Here is a 13,138-nt window from a genome sequence, read left to right as displayed (position 1 = left end):
AGCAAAAATAGTTGTGTTCTATGTTGCCAATCAAGCACTGCTAGGAGTTGTTTCTTTTTGCTTTCTAAGGTACTTAAATCCCTTAAAAAATTAGGTATGGCACGAACAAATTGTTACAGTGGTACCTTGGGTTAAAAACTTAATTCGTTCTGGAGGTCTGTTCTTAACTTGAGGTACCACTTTAGCCAATGGGGCCTACCACTGCCACCACGTGATTTCTGTTCTCATCCTGAGGTAAAGTTCTTAACCCGAGGTACTATTTCTGGATTACCAGAGTCTGTAACCTGAAGCGTCTGTAACCCGAGGTACCACTGCAATCTGAAAGTGTGGCCCAGAGAAAAAAGTGGGAAAACCAGTGTTGGACCCAGGGCCTGGGAGACCAGGATATGAATCTCCCCTCAGTCAGAAAACTCAAGGCCTTGGGCCTGACAAACTCAACCTTGGGCCTGACAAACAAGCACTCTCACCCTGACCTACCTCACAGGGTCATTGTGAGGATGAAATGGTGAGATTGGTACCATGGGGTATATAAATTCAATGGATCCCTAAATAAGCTGAAATACAAGCTCTGTGAGGGTGGCATAAGGATGCTGGGCCTTGCAGCTTCCTCTTCTGAGCAGAAGTGCTGACCACATTCCCCTGCCTCCTCCTCCTCCTGCTGCTGCTGCATTTGCTCTCTGGCACTAATGCCCACGTACGCTGTCCATAAATATATTTATTCTGTGTTCCTGCCAGTCCCAGACTAATAGGCCTAATGCTTCCTGAGGAGCAGCCCAAAGCTGCATTAGCCGCAGATGTTTGATTGATTTAAAACAAAGAGCCTGACCGCTGAGCCGCTCTCTATGGCTTCTCTTCCTGTCACTTTGCCTGTAGGGTTATCTCTGAAATGCAATTAAGGTGCTTAAAAGTACATTTTCAGGAAGATGCGGAATTGATGATGGTATCTGTGCCAATGGGTGACTCCGAAGGGGGAGCGCTGCAAAGTCATGCTTTACCCTTTGCAGCCATGCGCAAGACGCACCCCACTTAGCCGGGCCTTTTGAAACAGAGGGCAAGGATGCAAAGTGGGGGGGGGGCGCCTCTTCATCACGAAGACTTTGCATTAGACATCCCGGGTGCCACTTAGATCACCATCTTTTGATCTTTTGTTCATTCATCTATTATTGAAAGTCAAATCGTTCTCTTATTAGACGTTTGCGCAGGACGTTAATCGCGAGGGCATGCTGCCATTTTCCATCTCTGCCGCCCTCGCCCGCTCGCATCATCTCTTCAAGGGGCCGCGTTCTTCTTTTAGCTTGGCAGTGGGGAACCTCTCCCAGAAAAAGGGCTGCATTCCCTTGGAGCCAGAGGAGAAAGCAGGTGGAAAACTATTTATTTATTTATTTATTTATTTATTTATTTATTTATTTATTTATTTTACGACCCTATACTAGTAGGTCTCAGAACAGTTCACAACACAAAGTTACGATATACAAAGCACAAAATACAGTGGTACCTCGGGTTGCATCATACGCTTAGGGTTACATACGCTTCAGGTTACAGACTCCGCTAACCCAGAAATAGTACCTCGGGTTAAGAACTTTGCTTCAGGATGAGAACAGAAATCGTGCTCCGATGGTGCAGCAGCACCATTAGCTAAAGTGGTGCTTCAGGTTAAGAACAGTTTCAGGTTAAGAACGGATCTCCGGAACGAATTAAGTACTTAACCCGAGGTACCACTGTACATAATAAAAATAATCAAAACATAATCAAAATAATCAAAACGATTGGTTAGGCAGTCTAAACAAAAATTTCAAAAAGAGTGGGGAGTGTATAGAGATTACCTTAAAAAAAAACAGTGCCACCAAATCAAAACCTGGACCTGCTTGGAGTAATTTTTGCAAGACAAATTATGGCCTACAAGCATAGTATATGGAAAAGGGTAGAAATGATGAAACGAGAAAGAAACAGTTTATCAGACACGAAACCAGAACCGCTTTGAGGAGGAAGGAAGTCTATTTGAATAGAATAAGAATCGGAAAGAGAAAATAGGGTAACATAAGTCCGTATGTAACAACTTTCAGATTTACGGCTGTATGTTTGTCATTTGTTTTGTGGTTTGTTTGTTTTTTGTTTGTTTCTTAAGTGTTGTGTGCGTGTGTGCTGCAATGAAAAGTTAATAAAAAGCATAATAATAATAATAATAATAATAATAATAATAATAATCAAAACAATGAATACTACTAATGTATACACACTAATAAACCTGACAAAAACCCCTAAACCGTACTCCAGCCCACAAATACAAATATAACATGAGAACAGATCTTTTCTGCTTATATATGAGAAAACAAAACCACAGCGTATATTCTCAAAAGCCCTACTTATATAGGTCATTGTGGAAATTATGGCTCTAGAGATTCACAGCCGTTCTCCCTGCAACGTGCCTAATAAGGAACACGGGCCATTAAGGATTGGAACAAATTGCCTAAATGAGAAAGACAAAAAAGAAATTCTGCAGTTGATCGTTTGTTATTAATAAATCATTATGCTCCTCTACTCTCTCGCTCTTTCGGTGAGATTGATTTTAAAAAGCTTTGCAAACAAGGCTGGGTAGGGAGCTTCAGAGGACGGCATGCGGCAGCTCCTATCAAAGGGTGTGGCGCCCACCCGCCATTTTGGATCTTCTTTAGCTGAGCCTCCCTCCATGGCTGCGAAAACCCATCTGTTTTTATGCGTTTCTCCCCGTTCTAAAGAGCCAAGAAGCTCTCAACGCGGCCTACAAACCGTTCTTACGATGAAACCACACTCTAGTCCGTACCCTTCAAGGTTCGCTCCTTTTTTCCAGAGACAGTCCCGGAATTACAAAAGCCACCCCAGCTTCTGATTTGATCCCGGAATGTCCCTAGTTCCCCCACCACTGAGCTTGTGGAGGATTCCCTGGTCCTGAATGGGGTAACTGTGACCCTGAAGGACCAGGTGCACAGCCTGGGAGTCATTTTGGACTCACAGCTGTCCATGGAAGCATAGGTCAAATCCGTGTCCAGGACAGCTGTTTACCAGCTCCATCTGGTACACAGGCTGAGACCCTATCTGCCTGCGGACTGCCTCGCCAGAGTGGTGCATGCTCTGGTTATCTCTTGCTTGGACTACTGCAATGCGCTCTACGTGGAGCTACCTTTGAAGGTGACCCGGAAACTAAAACTAATCCAGAATGCGGCAGCTAGACTGGTGACTGGGAGTGGCCACCAAGACCAGTCTTGAAAGACCTACATTGGCTCCCAGTACATTTCTGAGCACAATTCAAAGTGTTGGTGCTGACCTTTAAAGCCCTAAATGGCCTTGGTCCAGTATATCTGAAGGAGCGTCTCCACCCCCATCATTCTACCCGGACACTGAGGTCCAGCTCCGAGGGCCTTCTGGCGGTTCCCTCACTGCGAGAAGCCAAGTTACAGGGAACCAGGCAGAGGGCCTTCTCGGTAGTGGCGCCCTCCCTGTGGAACACCCTACCACCAGATGTCAAAGAGAACAACAACTACCAGACTTTTTGAAGATATCTGAAGGCAGCCCTGTTTAGGGAAGCTTTTAGTGTTTGATGTATTGCCGTATTTTAATTTATTTTTTTTAAGCCACCCAGAGTGGCTGGGGAAGCCCAGCCAGATGGGCGGGATATAAATAATAAATTATTATTATTATTACTATTATTATTATTATTATTATTATTATGGCAGCAGTGGCAGCTGTGAGGGAGCATCCTATTGCCTCTCTGTGGCCTCCCTGTGGCTGCTGCTGCCGGCTTCCTCCCCTGGGTAGCTTATAGTGGCAACTGGAGAACAGGTGAGGTGCAGCTCTGAGGTACAGGCAGAGGGCAGGGCCGCCCTTGGCAGGAAGAAAGGGGGAGCAGAGCGGAGCGCAATGAGTATTGGTTTTCATTTTTTATTGTAATGTTTTGTGCATCCGCAACTAATTTTCCCCCTTTCTAAAATTTATTTATTGGTTATTTACCAGTAAATAGAATTAAATCAAGATTGAGGGGTTGTCTCAGGATAGTGGAGGGTTGGTGCACTGTCCTGTTGGTATAGTGCATGGGTAGGCAAACTAAGGCCCAGGGGCCAGATCCGGCCCAATCGCCTTCTAAATCCGGCCTGCGGACGGTCCAGGAATCAGCGTGTTTTTACATGAGTAGAATGTGTCCTTTTATTTAAAATGCATCTCTGGGTTATTTGTGGGGCATAGGAATTTGTTCATTTCCCCCTCCAAAATATAGTCCGGCTCCCCACAAGGTCTGAGGGACAGTGGACCAGCCCCCTGCTGAAAATGTTTGCTGACCACTGGTATAGTGGTAGAGTGTTGTGGGGTGGGTGGGGGACAAAAAATGGGGGGGGGGTTGAGGAGGGTCAGTTGGGGGGCAGGCGAGTGAGAAATGTCCCTATTTTCATTTGAGGAATGTTGGAGTTTTTGCAGTCTATTCTGTGCCCCTAGCATGCTTCGGGTCTTCCTTCCGGGCTTGCAGCCTGCCCCGAATTCATTCCTTGTCTTTCCTGATCTCATTCCTTGTCTTAGACCTGATCTAACTTTCCTTTTTGATAGCCCTGCTGTCACGCCTCCCCTTGATCCTACCAAGACTTACAACTCCGGTCCTCATTCTGCAGAGACTATTCACGTCCACAGGACTTATTTAGTTGCAGATCCCATGAAGTGCATGGTGATCTGGGGAGATGGAATGTGACTTGGGAGAGTCTTGAGGGCCACACAGAAAGGCTTGGATGGCCGCATTTGGCCCTGGGTCTGAGGTGCATCGTTGTCTCTGCCTTATTTGATTCAAACAGCCTGCTGGATCAAACCAGTGGCCCATGTAGCCCAGATTGCCGGCCTCACGGTCGCCAAGCAGGAAGCCCTTCCTGCAGTTTCCAGCAGCTGGTTTTCAGAAGCGTACTGTCTCCAAACCGTAGCACATACATCTACTAAATCTGCAATACAAGACCTCCTCCATTCATGGCTCTGCCACCAGATCCTTTGGTTCATCTGCATCTGCATACCCTCCAACCTTTCTCCGATGGCAATAAGGACGTCCCATTCCATAATAATAGTAATGTTATTATTTATACCCTGCCATCTGACTGGGTTGCCCCAGCCACTCTAGGCGGCTTCCAACATATATAAAAACATAACAAAACATTAAAAACTTTCCTTCAGATGTCCTTCAGTTGTATAGTTACTTATCTCCTTGGCTCGAGGCTTACATAACTCCACACCCTCCAAGATTGCTCTGATGAAAATAGGGCATCCTAAGCATCAAATAAGGATGCGGGTGGTGCTGTGAGTTAAACCACAGAGCCTAGGACTTGCCAATCAGAAGATCGGTGGTTCAAATCCCCGCGACGGAGTGAGCTCCCGTTGCTCAGTCCCTGCTCCTGCCAACCTAGCAGTTTGAAAGCACGTCAAAGTGCAAGTAGATAAATAGGTACCGCTCCAGCGGGAAGGTAAACGGTGTTTTCGTGTGCTGCTCTGGTTCACCAGAAGCGGCTTAGTCATGCTGGCCACATGACCTGGAAGCTGTACGCCAGCTCCCTTGGCCAGTAAAGCGAGATGAGCACCGCAATCCCAGAGTCGGCCATGACTGGACCTAATGGTCAGGGGTCCCTTTACCTTTAAGCATCAAATGTAAATCTGGGGCTGTCCCTGGAAAATAAAGACACCTGGAGGATCTCCAGCTACATCTGCTTTGCAGTTGCAGGGAACATGGCCTCTTTCTCCTGGAGATTATCATCAGCTGCCTGCCTACATATTTAAGATTTCGCTTTCAGTGCAAAAGCAGAAATAAATAAATGGTTGGAACCCGGATTGAATGCGAGGAGTCGGCAAGCAGTGGGGGCTGAGACTACTGAGCGATGCCAGCAAGAATAAATAAATGGCATCTTGCGCTAAGCAAAGACTGCTGACGTGGCTTGATCTTTTCACAAAAGCCCAAGGCAAACTCGACAGCAATAATGGCAGCCTTTTTATCAAGTGTCCTTCTCATGGAGTCATCGGATGGTGATTATTTGCGATAATAGCAAATATGGGTAGTGGTTTTTGTTGTTGTTGTTGTTGCTTTTCAATAAGGCTGTCTGCAAACAAAGGGATCACTTCCTCCTTCTTGGCTCTGGTAGAAAAGAGAAAGAAAGCAAGGAGAATTATGACAGGCTGGGGAGGCTTAGTGAGAGACAGTCCCCCCACCTGCTGGCCCTGCCTGGGAATGGCAGCCTTGACCGAACAAAGCCACATAATGCATTGTTTTAGAATGACTCGAGCGCTAGGCGAAACTGCAGTAATGTGATCCTGAAATGAGTATGGCCGGCGTGCATGCGTGTTGTGGCTCCAGATCAATAAGCAGCACTTATTAGATTCTAAAAGGTCTTTAAAAATAACTTTCATGTTTAAAAGACAATAAATTACTGGAAAAAACTCTCTCTCTCTCTCTCTCTCTCTCTCTCTCTCTCTCTCTCTCTCTCTCTCTCTCTATATATATATATATATATATATATGGAATATGCAGCCACCTCGGTGAGTCAACATTTTTATTCACCCAACCCCAACGGCAATATAAATATTTATGGGGGTGAGGGAAATAAAAGTCTAACAAGCTGAAATAGCAGGGGCTATAAAGGGACCTACTGAGTTGCCTTGCCTAGCCTTTTGTTTGTGCAGAGAAAGTGTGCGTTTTTAAAAGTCGTGGGACAGATTCAGAACTGAAAGGCCGCAATGTTGCAGGTGCCAACATGGCTAAGCCTCCTGTTTTCGCTTGGGCTTCAGAGTTATTGTGGAGTGCAGAGTGCTTTAAGCCCTGGACTGAGGAACAAATAGAAAACCAATTGGCTTTGTATGCTGCCTATCAAAGGTTTTTTGTTTTTAATGCTACTATAGGGCAGGGCTGGCACCAGGGGTCAGCATGGCTGGGCATCTGCCAAGGACCCACAAGCCAGCAGATGGCCCCCCTGACAATAGCCATTTGGACCATCTCCTCTTCTTCACCATGGCAACCTGCTTGCTTGTTCAGGCCTGGCATAGGCCTAGTCAGTGTTGGCAGTGAGGAAAAGCAGCGCTCGGCCTGGCAAGAAGGAGGCAGTAGCAAGGAGGAGATGCTAAAGGCAGCGGGGAGGGGGGCAGACTAGCTCAGGGAGAGAGAGCCCTCGAAAGGTGTCTTGCTCAAAGGCTCTCCAAAGCCTGCTAGGCAGGGCCGGCCCACCAGTGAAGCGGGCTGAAGAAGCTGCCTCGGGTGGCAGAATCCTGCGAGGCGATGCCCCGTTGGTGCTCCACCTGCCACCTCAGCCACCACTGGGTGTGTGTGGCAGTGGCTTCTTCTTTCCATGGTTCATTTTACATATCATAAACCCCTGCATATTTTACAAAAAACCATACCGTTCAGAATTCCATTATTGCATCCATCAAAACTTGTTTACACTGTTGAATTTAGCTTAATGATGCCAGCGTTTTCAGCTGTACACAGTTATTTCCCATATATTCAATAAACGTTTTCCAATCTTCTTTAAATGTATGTTCTTCTTGTTCTCTTATTCTATATGTTAAGTCTGCAAGTTGTGCCTATTCTGTCAACTTAAGTTGCCACTCTTCTTTGGTTAGGACCAGGGCCGTCTTACCCATAGGTGCTAGGGGTGCGGGGCACCCGGATGCCAGGCTCTCAGGGGCACCAGGCCAAGAGTCCAGGGCCCGAGAGTTGAGTCAGGGGAAGAGCCCGCCTGTCGGTTGGAGTGCCGTGGCGGGCTTTTCTGCTGCGGGCAGCTCTGTGCCGCGAGTTCGGGGGCGACCGAGCCAGTGAGACGCTGAGGCGGCGGTCCGGCTCTGCCCTCCTGTGCGCCTGGGACTGGGCAACCTGGGGGGGGGGCGCTAGGCAGATCTTTGCACCCCGGTGCCGCATATGCTTAAGACAGCCCTGATTGGGACCTCGCTCATTTTCCATTTTTGGGCTAACGAAACATGGGTTGCAGTAGTGGCATACAGTGGTACCTCGCAAGACGAAAGTAATTCGTTCTGCGGGTTTCTTCGTCTTGTGGATTTTTCGTCTTGCGTAGCACGGATGCACCCTGGTATTAACGGTTTTAAGAAAAAGGAAACAAACTCGCAAGACATTTCGTCTTGCGACGCAAGCCCATAGGGAAAATCATCTGGCGAAGCAACTCAAAAAACGAAAAACTCTTTCGTCTTGTGAGTTTTTCGTCTTCCGAGGCATTCGTCTTGCGAGGTACCACTGTACATAAATTGCCTTTTAGAAGAACCACAGCCCTTTCCAGCAGCCATGAAGGCCCATCTCTTGTAAAATCCAGATCAGCCCATGGTGAAAACTATGGACCCTGTGACACAGGTCTAGATTAAAAACCAGCTGCACCCTTGTCCCGGCACATCTTTAGAGCATAGATATGGCCCTTCAGATGTTGTTGCTCTGAGGTGATGGGAGGAGGACTTCAACAACATCTTGGAGGGCAGCAAGTTCCTGACTGGCCTTTGCTTCACACTCTCCCTGAATGGCCGGTATGTGGCTTTGAGCTGCTATAATAATGCCTCTTTTTGTGGGTTATGATAGCGGAGATTAATTCTTGCACTTTCTTTTTGATGTTCAGACAATAGATAGCTACTGAAAACAAGCCAAAAGCCATCTAGAGTTCATAGGTAATGTTCTGCCTTTTTTCACGGATGGCGTCTGGTCTGACTCATGCTCCTTCAAAGTGGCGAAGTTTGGAGGATAACATCATCATGGCAGCCTTGAACTGATCTTGCTTGACGCTGTGGTTTTTTGACAGTTGCTAAAAAGCGATATAAATGAAGGTGGAAATCTGGATTACTGCATGTAGGTAATAAATTACTGCAGGATCCTGTCTGGAAAATGAGCACCAATTCTGAAGCACTGCATTAGTTTGCCACCTATTTGCACTAACTTGTCTTAAGTTTCGTTGTTTGCCTCATATATATTCCTGTCAGCCTCCAAGCGTCTCTTAACATTCCCATCTACTCCACAAGTGCATTTGAAATCTTTGTTAAGATGGGCTGGAAGTGAGCAGGAAATGAAACGTTCCTGATTTAAAATAGCTTCTGTATATTCTCTTGACTCTCTCAATGTGGCACACAATTAGAATGTTAAAAGAAAGGGTTTTTTCCCCTTAAAAAAGGGGGTATTAGAAGAAACAAAATTGCCTGTAATTTCATCTATAGGTTCCTTTCACAGATCTTTCCATGTGTTCATTAGAGAAATAATATTAATACTGCAATAACTGTAAGTGATTTTGCTAGAATGCTTCTACATCACAGGTCTTTTGCATGTACAAGGTGAATGAGAATCAGGCTACATAAACACCGTACATTTATAGTGCACCCCCCTCAAGAATCCTGGGAACTGTAGTTTACCCCTTCACAGAGCTGCAGTTCCCAGCACCCATAATGAACTACAGTTCCCAGGAAACTTTGAAGGAAGCAAGGTGCTTTAAGTGTGTGGCATGTGCACAGTTTCATGTCTATCCAAATGAAAATCTAAGTACCTCCATGTATGTAGCATACTGATATTCAGCAATCTATAAGGAATCATTAGTATGGAAAAAGTTGTCCTTTATCAACAGGAGCGAGGCCTGCAACAAAATGGTTGCCCATCTGTCACAGGAGTGCTGCTGTTCAGGGTTCCAGCCAGATAGTCACATTCTTTTCCAGGTTACCATAAACTGGTTTCCTAGTTCCAGTCTACAAATGTTGTCTGACACTATTATTATTATTATTATTATTATTATTATTATTATTATTATTATTAAAGCCAATTTATGCAAAATAGGGGAGAGGAAGTAGCTCTGGTTTTGGAACTGACAGCCCCCTGATCAAGATCATTGAAAGCCTACCCAATCTGTTTGGCAAGTAATCCATAAAGTTAGAAAAAGTAAAAAAAAATAAAAAAAAATTGGAGTGGGTAGAGCCAAGCTGTTCACTCAATGCACATACTCTGCAGCACACAAAATTAGCAGTGAAACGGTCATCACACGACAGCTAATACATTTTGAAGGAGATTAATAAATCAACACCAACAATACGTTCAGTTCCATTTATTAGTGCCAAACATTCCTGTGGCATTTTGTTTTGAAAAGTATTCGAAATGCAGCTGGAATCTGCAAGCAGAACTGCAGAATGCAAAACATTTGTGTGTGTTTTGCCTCTTAAGAACAAAACCCCAAACCATCCCTGTGTCTCTGAAGTAATGATCTCCATGCCTTCCTTTTTTCTTCAGCGGTAACTACTCTGGCAAGACATGTAGGTTTCTCAGATTCACCCACAAGTGGCAGAAAAAAACATTAACTTTCCCTGTCTTTTCTTGTTCACAGCTATAGCCGGAAAAAGTGGAGAGGAGAGATGCTCTGAGGAGGGGAAAGAGGAGATTAGTGTTCACACATCTCTTTGAAACATGGTGAGTCTCCTGTGACTTTAGAGGAAGGAAGCTGGTTTACACTGAACGTTGCTGGTGGCAGCAGCAGGGGGAGTCTTTCCTGTGTCAGGCCATAGCTTTTTAATCTGATGCACACACAGCATGCCACAGCTGGTTTGCAACGTCCAGCTAAACCTATAAATCTGTGGAAATAAAACCTCTCTCATTCAGATAGATAGATAGATAGATAGATAGATAGATAGATAGATATTAATGATGTATGGAAGTGAGTGGAAATGAGAAGTGAGAGCTGGACCATAAAGAAGACTGATCGCCGAATTGATGCTTTTGAATTATGGTGCTGGAGGAGACTCTTGAGAGTCCCATGAACTGCAAGAAGATCAAACCTCTCCATTCTTAAGGAAATCAGCCCTGAATGCTCACTGGAAGGACAGATCATGAAGCTGAGGCTCCAATACTTTGGCCACCTCATGAGAAGAGAAGACTCCCTGGAAAAGACCCTGATGTTGGGAAAGATGGAGGGCAGAAGGAGAAGGGGACCACAGAGGACGAGATGGTTGGATACTGTTCTTGAAGCTACTGTACTAGCAGGAGTTTGGCCAAACTGTGGGAGGCAGTGGAAGACAGGAGTGCCTGGCGTGCTCTGGTCCATGGGGTCACGAAGAGTCAGACACGACTAAACGACTAAACAACAACAAATATATATGTATATATTCCTCTCTTTTCTCATCAATTCATTCCTTCTGTTGCTCACTTTTTTGGGGGGAAATTCCTATTTATTTTGTTGTTGTTCTTATGTTTATTTAATCTCCTCTTATAATAAAGAGTTAACACATACAAAAACCCAGCAGTTACATTTAAAACAGAACATACTCAGGGCAAAGGTGCATTCATCCAGCTGGTAATGCCTGGCGGAACAGTAATTATCTCCACTTGATTCTGGGAAGTGCAGGTTTGATGTTAACATTTGGGACCCAAGGCTGTAACATAGCAACTATTGTGTAAAGGGCCTGTTTTGGCACAGTGACCTGTAAGGAGGCCGACATGGGACTGCAAAGCTTTGTTTGCCTCATAACGCCAACATAGCCTATAAGCAATTCTTCCTTTCCACTCATTTTCTCCAGATACAAAAAATAAGTTTGGCTAGGTCAAAATGGCCTTGGGAGATGAACAGAAGTGGAGGATCAGTGTCAGGGAACCGCCATCAGCTCAGAGGCGAGAGGTGGAAGGGCAGTTGTGTTATAGGGAACCTCCGAAAATCTTGCAAAGGAATTCCTCCTCTGGTGAGGAGGGAAGCCCCACCTCCAGTGGAGAGGAAGTGGGGGGAGCAGGGGATGCTAGGGAGAGCCTCAACACAGAGCCTGAGCAAACCGGAGGGGAGGGAATTACCCCTTTGCCAGCGCCCATTCTGCGCAGTAGGTTTAGGCACAGGGAAGGGAGAAGGTTGGGTGTCACGTGACTGTTATGCTGGAGGAGGTATAAGGACTGCCCACTCCCAGCCGACTCTGCGGTTGCGGCGCTCATTTCGCTTTATTAGCCGAGGGAGCCGGCGTACAGCTTCCGGGTCATGTGGCCAGCATGACTAAGCCGCTTCTGGCGAACCAAAGCAGCGCACGGAAATGCCATTTACCGTCCCGCCGGAGCGGTACCTATTTATCTACTTGCACTGTGTGCTTTTGAACTGCTAGGTGGGCAGGAGCTGGAGCCGAGCAACGGGAGCTCACCCCGTCACGGAGATTCGAACCGCCGACCTTCTGATCAGCAAGCCCTAGGCTCAGTGGTTTAGACCACAGCGCCACCCGCATCCCTGTAAATAGTTTGCACTAATCATAAAGCCTGGAAAAGACAGATCGGAGTCTTGCCTGTTTGCTCTCGAGCAACCACACCACTACCTGACAATCAGTTTCCAAGCGAAGGGCTAAGCATGGCTCCAGCTACCCTGCTACACCCTTGGTATCATCCCTGAAAGAGGCTACTACAGACGGTGGGTGTGGAATTCACTGCCGATTGTCATGACGACTATAAAATGCAGCTCATAAGCAGATAGCAATCCTAATTTTGTTCTATCCCACCTTTCCTCCACAGAACTCAAAGTGACGTACATGGCTTTTCCTCAGGGATTCTTCAGCCAGATCTCACTGGAATTCAGTTCCAGCACCTCTCAGGTGGGCACCATTGCTGTTATAAGAGAACATGGTGAGTTCTGGCACCTCTTATTCTAGAAAAAAAATAGCACTGGCTCTCCTCCTCTTCTTTACAGTGGTACCCTGGGTTACATACGCTTCAGGTTACAGACTCCGCTAACCCAGAAATAGTGCTTCAGGTTAAGAACTTTGCTTCAGGATGAGAACAGAAATCGTGCTCTGGCTGCACAGCGGCAGCAGGAGGCCCCATTAGCTAAAGTGGTGCTTCAGGTTAAGAACAGTTTCAGGTTAAGTTTGGACCTCCGGAACGAATTAAGCACTTAACCTGAGGTACCACTGCACTGTTATCCTCACAACCTCAATGTGAGATGGGCCAGTCAGTCTCACCTAAGAGCCAAGTGCTGGGATTGTCTGCAGTGGCTCTCCGTCTGTGGAATGGTCTCCCCAGGGAGGTTCGGCTGGTGCCTCCATTATACATTTTTAGGCGCCAGGCAATAACATTCTCTTCAACCAGGCCTTGGGCTGATTTGACATCCGATGGCCTTTTAAACGTGTTGCCAGGGGGCAACAGTTTGTTGCTGTTCTTGATTTTATTATC

The 13,138-nt window shown here is 46.2% G+C and overlaps 1 protein-coding gene across 3 annotated transcripts in view; it reads left to right on the top strand.

Moving 5' to 3' along the window:
• The window catches only part of LOC309353632 (uncharacterized protein), a 143,928-nt gene that overhangs the window by 100,470 nt on the left and 30,320 nt on the right, over positions 1-13,138 (top strand). For 2 of the 3 annotated variants that reach the window (XM_081883097.1, XM_081883098.1), the window contains 2 exons: positions 1,191-1,359; positions 10,335-10,920. In XM_081883097.1, coding sequence (XP_081739223.1) covers positions 1,191-1,359; positions 10,335-10,411 — 246 coding nt within the window. In that variant the 3' untranslated portion in view covers positions 10,412-10,920. Of the gene's footprint in view, positions 1-1,190; positions 1,360-10,334; positions 10,921-13,138 lie in introns of those variants that run through there. The other variant, XM_081883099.1, reaches the window with a different exon arrangement.

Source organism: Podarcis melisellensis (assembly GCF_964234715.1).
Source record: "Podarcis melisellensis genome assembly, chromosome: 12".
Taxonomy (NCBI): domain Eukaryota; kingdom Metazoa; phylum Chordata; class Lepidosauria; order Squamata; family Lacertidae; genus Podarcis; species Podarcis melisellensis.
The sequence above is the reverse complement of the archived record's forward strand: the minus strand, read 5'-3'. Positions and strand labels throughout refer to the sequence as shown.